The sequence below is a fragment of the Lipotes vexillifer genome, unplaced genomic scaffold (assembly GCF_000442215.2).
Source record: "Lipotes vexillifer unplaced genomic scaffold, Lipotes_vexillifer_v1.1 scaffold1679, whole genome shotgun sequence".
Lineage (NCBI taxonomy): Eukaryota > Metazoa > Chordata > Mammalia > Artiodactyla > Lipotidae > Lipotes > Lipotes vexillifer.
The window spans coordinates 237,090-249,969 of record NW_006796614.1 but is presented as its reverse complement, the minus strand read 5'-3'; the positions used below and the strand labels follow the sequence as shown (position 1 = coordinate 249,969).

General features: G+C 33.5%; 1 protein-coding gene across 2 annotated transcripts in view; it reads left to right on the top strand.

The window, feature by feature from the left end:
- The window catches only part of CSMD3 (CUB and Sushi multiple domains 3), a 1,097,972-nt gene that overhangs the window by 922,443 nt on the left and 162,649 nt on the right, over positions 1-12,880 (top strand). For both annotated transcript variants that reach the window (XM_007468748.1, XM_007468747.1), the window contains 2 exons: positions 117-320; positions 9,739-9,863. In XM_007468748.1, the coding sequence (XP_007468810.1) occupies positions 117-320; positions 9,739-9,863 (329 nt within the window). The remainder of the gene's footprint in view (positions 1-116; positions 321-9,738; positions 9,864-12,880) is intronic.

Genomic DNA, 12,880 nt, shown 5'->3' with positions numbered 1-12,880 from the left:
AACTAAAGTTCAAGTTGGTGAAGATTTCTTTGAAATCTGTTTGCATACTTTCATTTTGAAATCTCTATTTCTCTACCAAATATATGAAATTAAAGTCAACAATTATTTGTACGCAGCTGTTCCTAGAACAAGTTCCACACAATGCAGTTCTGTGCCTGAACCAAGGTTTGGAAGAAGGATTGGCAATGAATTTGCAGTTGGTTCATTGGTTCTTTTTGAATGTAATCCTGGATATATTCTCCATGGATCCTTTGCAATTAGGTGTGATACAGTGCCAAATTCTTTGGCCCAATGGAATGACTCCTTACCTACCTGTATTGGTAAGTTTATAAATTTGTATGCTTTGTGATTGTACATATTGTATATCAAAATTAGTTATCATGCATCTTTCAATATTTGTTTCAAAAATAATAGTTTTACATTAATTTTAAACTATTAGTTATGATGTATCTAAATATGCAAATTAGAGTGGCTATTTGATGCAGTTGAGATGAAATACAATCAATGAAAATATACATAGATATTTCCAATAGCACAGAATTGGAATGCTATTAATATGGAATTATTATGTGCTACCATCCTTTGAAATAAATATTATTTTTCATTTTTAAAAGTTTATGCAAAGATTTCTATGCCAATATGTAAGGAATTTACCTATCTTTTAAGGATCACAGAAGGTGATTTTTCTGGATGTATTTTATCATCAAAAACATTAGAAAATATGCATTAGTAAATAAGTGTTTTTTCTCTTCTCTATAAATTATATGTATATATAAAAATATAAAATAAGAATTTTTCCCAGTATTTCACAAATATAAGTGGAAACACTTTGAATGAGTAGATGGCGTAGGGTTAGCCAGAAATCTCATTATTTCAGACTATATTTTTGTAATGTTGTACCCAATTTATATTGATAAATAAAATAAACACTGTATGAACTTAGCCCTGCTAAGTTATTTGAAGCAGATTAAAACATTTTCTAAACCATAAAAATAGTTTAGAATCTTATCATATTTCAGAATCATTACAGTGACTTTTGGATCTTGTAGAATTCCATGGATGTGGAAAATGTAGACTGTTGGGAAGTTGCTTTCTTCTTTGTTCCAAGAGCATATATGGAAATTAAATTTTTAAATTATATAGTATTAAACTAAAAGAAGCGTAGTAAAGCTTAATCTCAGGTTAAGAAATAGTTCTAATGAGTTCTTTTTCATTAAAGTTTTATTGGTATGTGATTTGGAAAATGAGAGGAAGGTTTTTTAAAAGATAAGCAAAATTTTATCTTTATTTTAATAATCTCAATACTTCACTTTTTTATAGAGAAGACATGAGTGTGCATATAAACAATATAACATATACATTTATAAATATATAAAATCTATTTTTAATAATACTTCTTGCCATACCTGAAAAGAAATTACGTGTCAATAGTTTTTATTTTTAAATTTTAAAAACACATTTTACCATATTTTAACACAGATTAATACAATGTTAATTCATATTTAATTAGAATAAAATATATTCTAAATTGATTTTAATCGAAATTATATGGAACGTACACTCATTACTGAGGAAGCAGTAAAGATAAAGTCTAGTGATATGCATTCATCGAACATGTACTTTGTATAGGACATAACTGCTCTAAATCTTTTACCATTCAAATCAGGACGTTATTAATAATTGTGCTGGGAAAATGGTACAAGTTGGGACTATCATAAATAAAAAGGAAGGATTGATGGTCACTTATCTCTGTAGGAACTTGATATCACCACTTCCCAAAAGAGATATACCTAGCATATTTTACAGAGTGTTTTTCTTACAACCAGTATTTTAGTTCTTCCTGCTACAATAAATGGAATGTGAACTATTCTTTTATTATTCTTTTGTTTGTTGAAAACCCCCTACAAAAAATAATTTAAAACACTGGAAAGCTGTAAATAACTCTTCAGCTTTCTCGTCCTTCAGCTAAATAACCAGTTTCTAATATGATTACCACTTACTTAATGCTTCCTATTTTCCAGGTTTCGTGATCAGTAATATAAATACATATTTAATTAAATCCTTACAGCAGATCTATGGAGAAGTTACTCTCAGAATTTACAGATGAATAAGCTGAGTCTTAGAGAAGTAAAACAGTTTTCTTTTAAAGTGACATAACCTAATAAGCAGTAAAGTAGGGGCAGGATTTGAAAATAAGGTTTTCTGACTCCAAACCTCAATGTACATTATAGAAGACTGCTTTTCTTTATGTTTTGGCTGATAAGCTAATTTCCTAATTGGAATTCTATATCTTATTTATAATGTGGAATTTCTTAACCTGTTCAAGTATACTTTTGACAAACAAGTAAAGGAGAATAAATCATCTGGACTTGATGTTCCTCCTGTTTTGCACCTAGCATAGAGCTATGGTTAACGGAACAAAGAGATCTTCTTTACATACTTTTATACTCTCATAAGAGAAAATAGATAGTGTTCTTCCTTAGGAACCACAATATATGTTGACTTCATACTCTTATAAAATACTAATAAATAAATTATCCTAAAGAATCATGAGCAGAGAGAAATGTTCCTATATGTCTAGGCCAAAATTAGTCATACAACATGTATAAATCAGAAATTACATTGCTTTAAGTCAGTTTAATAATTGAAGAAAGACACATGATAATAAATCTCTTTAGCCTCACAATAGATTTTTAAATATTTCTCTCTAAATATCAGGAATCAGTCATTATTTCTGCCTCACTTTTCCCAGTAATTATTTGCATAATTTCTGTGTCACTTTTAGTTTCTTTATGTACGTACTGATAGAAAATTTTAATACCATATAACGGAAGATAACTGGGTAAGTAGCTGTCTTCATTTAATTTCATATATACGATGAAAATTCCCTCAAGATAATTATAAAGGAAGAGTGATATGATGACTTATGAAAAGGCATAAACTAGCTCATTAATCTTTAAATATTATTGAAACCATTCATCTATTCAGAGTGTTCAAAGAACCTACATATGCAAAGCAGTGAAATGTAAATCCATGAATTACTCATTAAAGTTCTGTTTATGTATTTATCACATTAATGTACTAATTAATGGAGAAAAGTTGTAAAGAATCATGTAAAACTGAATAAGTCCTTATAACTGGGAATTGTAGTAGGTTCTCAGCATAAGGATTAATTAAGTCTTGGGTAGTGGAATTAGGCTTTGACTTTAACATGAAATTGTGGTGATCCTGGAAATTTTACATAATCTCTGATTCTCAATTCCTATATTAATAAAACAGGAAAGTTATAGGTTTACTGTGCCTGTTAGATGTTTTAAAGCCTTGGCATAGTTCTTGGAATCATCTCAGTATTCAAAAATTAAGTTGTTTTTGTGCTTGCCAAATTCTCCACCATAAAATCAGAAGATAAGACTTCAGTTCTCAAGGTATTAGATCTAAGATAAAAAATTTATATGCAGTGCTGATAAAGGATTTGATATTACTCATTTTCATTTGTTGATATCTTGTTTTAATAACACTTTAAAGTTATTATATGTAAAAATTATCTTCCACCAAAGATTTTTGCATCTTGGAAAGGGCTAAAAGCATGGACTTGTGTCATTCTTTCTAATTCTAATAATTTAGAGTTCCTTGAAGGCAAGATTTTTCTTTCAATTAAAATTTTCAGAAACGCTTTGGGGAAATGTAATGACAATTTTCTAGAGGATAATAGTACTTATTTATTAGAATATGCTATTTAGGGGATTGTGAAATTTCTTTCCATCAATTTATACATTTAAGAACAATTGGTTAAAAAGGAGCAGAGTTATAACAATAGGCATATATTCATGATTTGGTTTTTTTCAGTGTTTGTAAGGGTCTAAAATAAAAATAAAGTTAAAATAATGATTACTATAATTCTAATTGGTTGTAAAAATATATGTTTAATCAAGGTGTGCACTCTGCATTTTCTTCCGACCCTAAAATATTCAAACATTACATTATCCAAAAAATATATATTTTCTTTTGTCCATGAAGGTATGAGGATGAGACAAGAGTTAGAAAGAGGAAGGAAATAAAAGGGAGAAATGAGCTGACATTAAAGAAGAAAAAAGAAACATGAAAGAACAGTTTAAAAGGGGAAAGAGAAAAATAGAATATTCTTTGAGATGGAGAGTAGAGAATAAGAACTTTACACTGTAAACATAAACCATTTTTGTTTAAAGCAGAAGAAAACCCCTATTCTACGTGATTATTACAAAGCTTTCTCATATGTCATATGTGTCAGTTGACTAATCTTAGTGTTTTTGCCATAAGAAATAAAAATCCATGTAAAGAAAAGGAAGCTCAGGCCATTTGATTATAGATTCATTTCAGCAAGGACCGGCACTCCTACCAGGCATTAAAGCCTTTGAGACCATGCTATGGCTGACATTCAACTTCAGGAGTAAATGCTAGTGGACTGTCCCTAGCATGGATTCAGCCTCACTTTTTACTTTTAAGGGCAAAACATGAGGGACTCAGGAGCCATTACACCACCTCTGTCAAAAGCCCATCTATCTGCAGGTCCCTGGGATTTAAACACCCTACCTCCTATATTTCTGTTGCATTGGTTTGAAAGTGCATACTTAGAGATAGAAGAAAATTGTATCAGATGAATTCTGTTTCCTGCCAAGATCACACAAAAAGGATATATTACCTTATGCCACTTAAAAAATAGTGTATACCTTGTAGAACAGGTGTAAATCCAGAAAATCGAATATATAACAGAAGGACATATGGGATTTGTGTGAGACAAGAAATGGATTCTAAATGACATTCAGATGATAGCACAGTTTTGGTTTTACCATTTGGTCCCACTGCTAATCTTTACATAAATGAAAATATACTTTGCATTTCTATTTTTAACTATAAATATTTTTAGTTTCAAATGTTATGAATAAAAATGATTATGCCTTTAAGTGTTCAAAAATTCAAAAAAGAAAAAGGCTTGATGTCTTAAAAATTCAAATATGAGAGTCAAGTGCAGAGTTATTTTAGGTTAATATCAAAGAATTATCTTTAATTTGTGTTCATTTTCAATATTTGTTATCTGGATAAAATTTTAACTGCTTCAAGGCCTTTGAACTTTTTATTTTTTCTCCTTGGAATATGCATCCCCAAAATACCTTTGGGGCTTACTGCATTGCTTCATTCAAGTTTTCACCTGACTGTCTTCCTTGGCCATCCTATCTAAAATAATTTTCTGCTACTCATCCTCCATTCGTTCTCTATACCCTTATCTTGCCTTTTTTTTTTCTTTACAGCAACCACTCACCAGATTATATATAATTTGTTTGTTTATTTTCCTAATCTTTCTTGCCCTCTGTATTCTGCCACTGTATTCTGTATTTTTGCTCAACAAAAAGAGGACCTGACATACAAGAGGTGTTCCATAAACATTTGTTCAGTGAATGGGTTTTAGCAAATAAGCGTGATGATTTCATGAATTTTTGTAGAGGTAGAACAACTGGCCAACTTCCCCAATCCAGGGTCCATGCTTTTTTTTTTTTTTTTTTTTTTTTTTTGCGGTACGCGGGCCTCTCACTGTTGTGGCCTCTCCCGTTGCGGAGCACAGGCTCCGGACGCGCAGGCTCAGCGGCCATGGCTCACGGGCCCAGCCACTCCGCGGCAAGTGGGATCTTCCCAGACCGGGACACGAACCTGTGTCCCCTGCATCGGCAGGCGGACTCTCAACCACTGTGCTGCCAGGGAAGCCCGGGTCCATGCATTTTTAACTTCATTCTTTCACTGCATGGTGATGCTGTTGCTCAATTTGCTTGCTTAGACCTTTACAAGCCATCTTGAAGCCACAGGACTTTTTTGAGAATTGATAGGAAAGATGCATAGGTAGATTTACATATTACATGGTTAATTTTATTCTTAGAAAGAACAAATTCTCTATTTATACTTTGCGGTTTAGATATAATCTTTGACAGTCTATTCAGGGTATTATACATAATGATTATATTTTCTCTGTCTTCACTAGTTCAATGAATACTCGGTTAACACCTTAAACCAAGTGAGCATCCAGTTAAAACCAAAAGTAAATAGTGCCCTACATTTCTAGTGATTTCCATCTCAACTGTAATTGTTTCAGTTTCACAGTTCTTATTACTGCTATCAACACTTTCATTTTTTTTCTGTCATAGTAGAACAGAATACAATGTTGAGTAATTTTGCAAAAAAATCTACATACTAAAATTAAAATATTGGCTTGAAAGCAGCCCCATTAGACATGATGTGCAAGTTGTACTTATAGTTAAAATGGTCAAATACTAAGTTAGGGGATCCACAAAATGGTCAAATACTAAGTTAGGGGATCCACAAATTTAACTAACCTGCATAAGAAAACAATATTTAATAATCTTGTACAAATCTGTCATATCAATTCATTCTTAGGTAAATTATAATAAAGTACAATAATATTTTTATAAGAACGTTGGACTTGGAACAGAGACAAACTTGAAAAAGTTGCTGAAGACTGAGTTTTATCTTCCAAATTTGACCTTGTTACACTTCAGATTTCTTAAAATTTTTAGTCTCTTAAAAGCCCAAACTCTCCTCCCTCTGAGACTCTGTGATAACACCCTGTAGCCACTAATAGCTCTGACAATATGTGGCCTTAGACGTAAGTACTTCCGGTACTTAGGTACCAGAAGGTATCTTTTGAGAAGCCCCTGAATCTGCCACTTACCTGCCACCCCCCCTTAGGCAGAAGTCTTTAATTAGCTGCTTATCCCATCACCCTCATCAGGCTTTGTTTTTACAAGTCCTTTAGAGAACCAGAAAGAACCATGTTTACTTGTATTGGCTCCATGGCAACCCATGTCTGTGCCATCTTTTCTCAGAGTGGGAAAGAAATAGATGAAAAAATATATACAATATCTGAATCCTCATTCATTGATTCATTTACTCACCCATCCATTCAACCATGAAAAACTCATTAAATATAATAATGAATAGCATTTACTAGTATTTGTATGAAGTGCTATTAAGCATTATCTCATTTAATATTGACACCAATGCCAGGAGTAAGATAAGAATACTATTTCTCTTTTATAGATAGTAAAACCCCTATGGTTTAGAAACAAAAGAAGAATTAATATTTGAACCCAGGTTGCTTGATTCTAAAGTTTGTTCTCTTAATTCATATGTTATGTTGTATAATACTGATTAGAAGGAAAATTTATAATGCATCCTTTTTAAAATAGAAAAGAAATGTTAGGCTAAGTTATATACATGGGCAGTAAAACATTATTATGTGGTAATGCATATCTGGGAATACTTTTATAATGTAATATTTTGTTGGTAAAAATAAAAATGAAGTAGAATTAAATATGGTTTATTTAGGAAAATACTGGGAGAAAGGAATGATGCAGGAATGGTAACAAAGTAACTTGTAATCACAAGATATATACAGATATGCAACCAGTCACTCAATAATTTATTATGAAGCACTTATTTAGTGCTTACCAAGCGTCAGGTCCTTTTCTAGGCACTGGCAACATAGCTTTGAATCAGAAGATAAGATGTCTGCCCTTATGGAGTTTACATTTTGTTCAGATAGTGGTAAATACTATGGAGAAAAGTAAAGCAGAGGCTGAAGATTGGAGGAAGACATCCAGGGCATGTTGCTGTTTGATATCCAAATGAGGTGAATGAAGGGGGCTGGGAGGTTTATAAATAAAAGTCAAGGAGGTAAGCACATGTATAGACTATGAGGGGGAGAAAGGTCTAGTCATGTTTAAGCCACACGTGTCTAGAATAGAGTGAATGATGGCAAGAGTGATAGAAGAGTTTGGAGAGGCAGAGCAGAGGCCAAGTCATATGGAACCTCAGAGTCTGGGAAGAGTTAGAATTTTTTCTAAGTAGTGTGGGAATTCATTGAGCTAGAGAGTGTGTGATCTCAGTTTCTGGAAAATCACTGTGGCTAGTGTAAGGGGCAGGGGGTGAGTAGAAACAATAAGACTGAATTGAAAACTATTGCAGAAGGGGAGGGGAAAGTTAATGGTGATTTAGATTGGAAGATCATGATCAGTGATGAGAACTGGTGAACTTTGGGATATATTTTTAAGATAGAACTGACAAAGTTTGCTGACAAATTAAATGTAAATGTAAATGTGAATTTGAAAAGAAAGATAAATTAGGTGGTAACATTTACTGAGATGGCAAATAGTATAGATGGGGGAGAATTTCAAAAGTATTGTTTTGGATGTATGAATTTTGAGATACTTAGTCGATATATTGTAGGACTGGCTAGAAGTCATGGCCAGAGATAAACATTTAGTAGTCATAATCTATAGATGACATGGAAATGGATGCCACCACTGAGGGGCGGTAGTTACAAAGAGATGAGAAGATGGTGTAGGTCACAGTGTTAACAGCATTTACATTGAAAGGATCAGAAGAAGGAGGATGACCTAAAAAATATTTCTTTAAAAATACTTTATCACACTGTTTTAAAAGTTTAAAAATTTAAAGTTTGTGGTATTCTTTTGAGTAATTACCCTAGATTTTTGCATTCAGTTTTAGAAGTGGCACAAAGCTATAGTATTACCTTTTTTAAAAAAATTATTACAAAAATATATCCTGGTATCTCACCATTATAGCCAGATTAGGACAAATGTCCAAGGATCACAGTGCCATTGGAACCTAAAATAACAGTAGTTGTAGTGAAAGGAAATATAATTTATTGATTTCTTACTGCATTCCAAGCAGTGTGCTAGCTTCTTTATATACATTATCATACCTATTTATTTTCCACAAAAGCCCCGCGGAAACAATTTCATTACCATTTCACAGACAAGGCATCTGAGTTTCAGAGAGTTCAGGGAACATGTCCAACATCACACAGTATTTCAAATCATAAGCTAGGTCATTCTCAGAATCAAGCTGACGCTACGAGCAGTGTAGGAATTTTGCTTTAAGATGAGTACCTTTTAAAACTGTTAGAAGCTTTTATTGACATCAAAGCAGGTCTCCATACTTTTTCTTTCTTGTAATGGTTGTACTGGCAATAACCAGACTGGAACCATATTGAGTATTTTCTTTCCACTGAAGAGCATGAATGTGGAGCCAAACCACCAGTATTCAAATCCTGTCTTCATCTCTGACCGGCTGTGTGATCTTGGGCAAGTTATTTAATCTGTTAGTGACTCCATTTCCTCAGCTGTAAAATGGGGAGAATACTTACTCATATCTCATTGGATTGTTGGGAAGCTTTAATGAGTTAAAATATGTAAAGTGCTTAGAAGAGTGTTGGTATATAGGCTCTATATAAATGTTAGAACATAATTGTTATCATAATCAGTATTACTCTGCAAAGGATTTTATTACTACTCAAAAGATACATGAAGAGAAAAGTAACAAATATAAGAATTCTTCAAAAAATTCTATACCTAGATATGAACAATTTTTAACACGTGTCAGTGAACTTGTTAGTAATATAATACAAATGATATGCTATTATTGAGTTACTTATAGTATGACTGTAGATACGCCATTGTAAGTTTTCCATTAATGTTGTCTAATTATTTTTTAAAGGTTTTTGTGCTATAGGAAGGCAATTTTCATTGTTCTTATGAGTTTTAAAACATAGTATGATTTGGTTGTGTTTGCAAGTCTAGCATCTGTCTAAGATATTATCTCTGACCTTTTCTCCTATTTTAATTCTTTACATTAGAATGAACTCCCTTTCTTGGCTTGCTTTACTTTCAGTGCCCTGTGGTGGAATTTTAAGTAAGCGGAAAGGGACTATTTTGTCTCCTGGATACCCTGAGCCTTATGACAACAATCTGAATTGTGTATGGAAGATGACAGTGCCAGAGGGAGCTGGCATTCAAGTAAGAATATTTAAATTTTTCTTCTTTTCATTGTATAATTGAAGTTAATTTTTTCAGAGATGACAGGATGCACGTTTCTAGAATTTTAGCCAGTGCTTTTGACAGATGTGGCTGAATTTAAAAGAAAGATACTTACCATTAATTTTTTCACCTGCAAGTAACAGATAGCCAATTCAAGATAGCACAAGCAGTAAGAAAAATGTGTTGCTCCACATAACATGGAAACTTTGAGTAGGATGGTTTAAGGGTTGTTTATTTCAGAGGTTCAGTTGTGTAATTCCTGACCCAGGTTTTTTTCCATCTCTCTGTTCTGCTATTCTTAGCATGTTGGCTTAGTTCTTGGACTTCCTTTCTCATGGTTTTGAGATGGCTGCAAAAGCTCTAGGCATAACAGGCTTCCGCATCAATGGCCAATAGACAAAATGGAGTCTCTCTATTTTATGTACTTTTGTAACAGTTAAGAGAACTTTTCAAGAAACCTTCCAGCAGTCTTTCCCTCCTGTCCTGTGGACCAAAATTACAATGGTACCCATTTTTAAGCCATACACTGGGCAATAACAAAATATTTATTATGATTTGACTTAAAAAAATTAAGATTAGGTACCTGAATCAGGCAAGGGGCTTAGCCTTCTCTGGTGTACACGGCTCTCATTTAATTGAACAAAACCGTTCTCTGTCAGCAAGGAAGATGAATGCTATTCTATAGATGGTCAACAGTATCTACCATATTATTTCAATTGAGACCATTTTGTGGGGGGAGCAATTTGACCAGCTACTCTGTTTGAGAAGGAAATTATTTCTGGATAAGTTGATAGCATTTTACTGCTGAGTCAGTATTTACCCCATGGAACAGAATTATGCTTCACAAAGTATTACATAGTCTATATTTTATAAAAATAACTTGACTGTTTCTCCAATTGAGTCATAGAGTTTTCCATTAGAAACTTGAGATATATATCAGTCATGGAAAAAGTAGCCAAGGCATCATTCATTAAACCTGAAAAAAGATAGAAGTATAATTTTCAGTAAAAATAATAAACTGTTTGAATTTATCTTTATAACTTTTCAGAAGATTCAAAAAACTTACTTAATAGGCATCAGGTATAAAATAGGCCAATAAATCAATGAAAAAACTTGAAATGTACTTTTTCAGTGTTTTAAAAACATTAACAATCAAAAAACTGCTTATATTCTGGCTAGTTGTACTGTTATTTTATGGTCAACTTGTAAAATTCGAAGATAACCAATCAACCCTATCCTATTATTGGTAGAATTAATAAAGATTTTAGGATTGTCCAGACTATCTGAAATGAGGTGATACCTTTAAAACTTTCCTAGAACATTTACTATATCATCTGCCTATATACTTATGAAGATTACCCTAGAGCATCTATATAGTGACATCAGCTTGACCATGTCTGTCTCATCTTAAAATAATAATACCCTTGGCATTTCCCCTCTAGTTCTCATCCTCTATTTCTGATGCCCTGCGATGTGGCTTCAGCATCCAATGCTCTATTTGAGTCATTCTTATAGTGATCACTGAGGACCCATGCCATTAAATCCATTGAATTGCTCATCCTTCCTATTTTGTTAGCAACATTCTATGCTACCCATTATCCCCTCACTCTTTTTTTTTTTTTTTTTTTTTTTTTTTGTGGTACGCGGGCCTCCCGCTGTTGTGGCCTCTCCTGCTGTGGAACACAGGCTCCGGACGCTCAGGCTCAGCGGCCATGGCTCACGGGCCCAGCCGCTCCACGGCATTTGGGATCTTCCAGGACCGGGGCACGAACCCGTGTCCCCTGCATTGGCAGGCGGACTCTCAACCACAGGGAAGCCCTCTCCCCTCACTCTTAAAACAACTTTTCCCTCCATTCTACCCAATACTCTCTTGGATTTTGTTTTGTTTTCTTTTCTACAAGTATGGCTTCTGCTTCTACATCTAGGAACATTATCTCCCCTTCTTCACTTCATCAGATATGGTGTTTGTGAGATTCTGTGGCCTTTGTCCATCTCACATTACACCATTCTCTCTGCCACCTTGTCTATTTTCACAGCTTCAAATACCATTATGTGCTGATGATGTCCAGGACCTGAATCACAGTAGATAAACAGAATACATCGTTTTTAAATGAAGGATTGAATAAATGATGATTTCTTTTTTTTAATTATTTTTTTGACTTTTTGAATTTTATTTTATTTATTTTTTATACAGCAGTTTCTTATTAGTCATCAATTTTATCCACATCAGTGTATACATGTCAATCCGAATGGCCCAATTCATCACACCACCACCACCACCACCCGCCACTTTCCCCGCTGCATGTCCATATATTTGTTCTCTAAATCTGTGTCTATTTCTGCCCTGCAAACCACTTCATCTGTACCATTTTTCTAGGTTCCACATGTATGCATTAATATATGATATCTGTTTTTTTCTTTCTGACTTACTTCATTCTGTATTACAGTCTCTAGATCCACCCATGTCTCTACAAATAACCCAATTTCATTCCTTTTTATGGCTGAGTAATATTCCATTGTGTATATGTACCACATCTTCTTTATCCATACATTTGTCGATGGGCATTTAGGTTGCTTCCATGACCTGGATATTGTAAATAGTGCTGCAATGAACATTGGGGTGCATGTGTCTTTTTGAATTATGGTTTTCTCTGGGTATATGGCCAGTAGTGGGACTGCTGGGTCATATGGTAATTCTATTTTTAGTTTTTGAAGGAACCTCTATACTGTTCTCAATAGTGACTGTATCAATTTACATTCCACCAACAATGCAAGAGGGTTCCCTTTTCTCCACACCCTCTCCAGCATTTGTTGTTTGTAGATTTTCTGATGATGCTCTTTCTAACTGGTGTGAGGTGATACCTCATTGTATTTTTCATTTGCATTTCTCTAATAATTAGTGATGTTGAGCAGCTTTCATGTGCCTTCTTGGCCATCTGTATGTCTTCTTTGGAGAAATGTCTATTTAGGTCTTCTGCCAATTTTTTTTTTTTTTT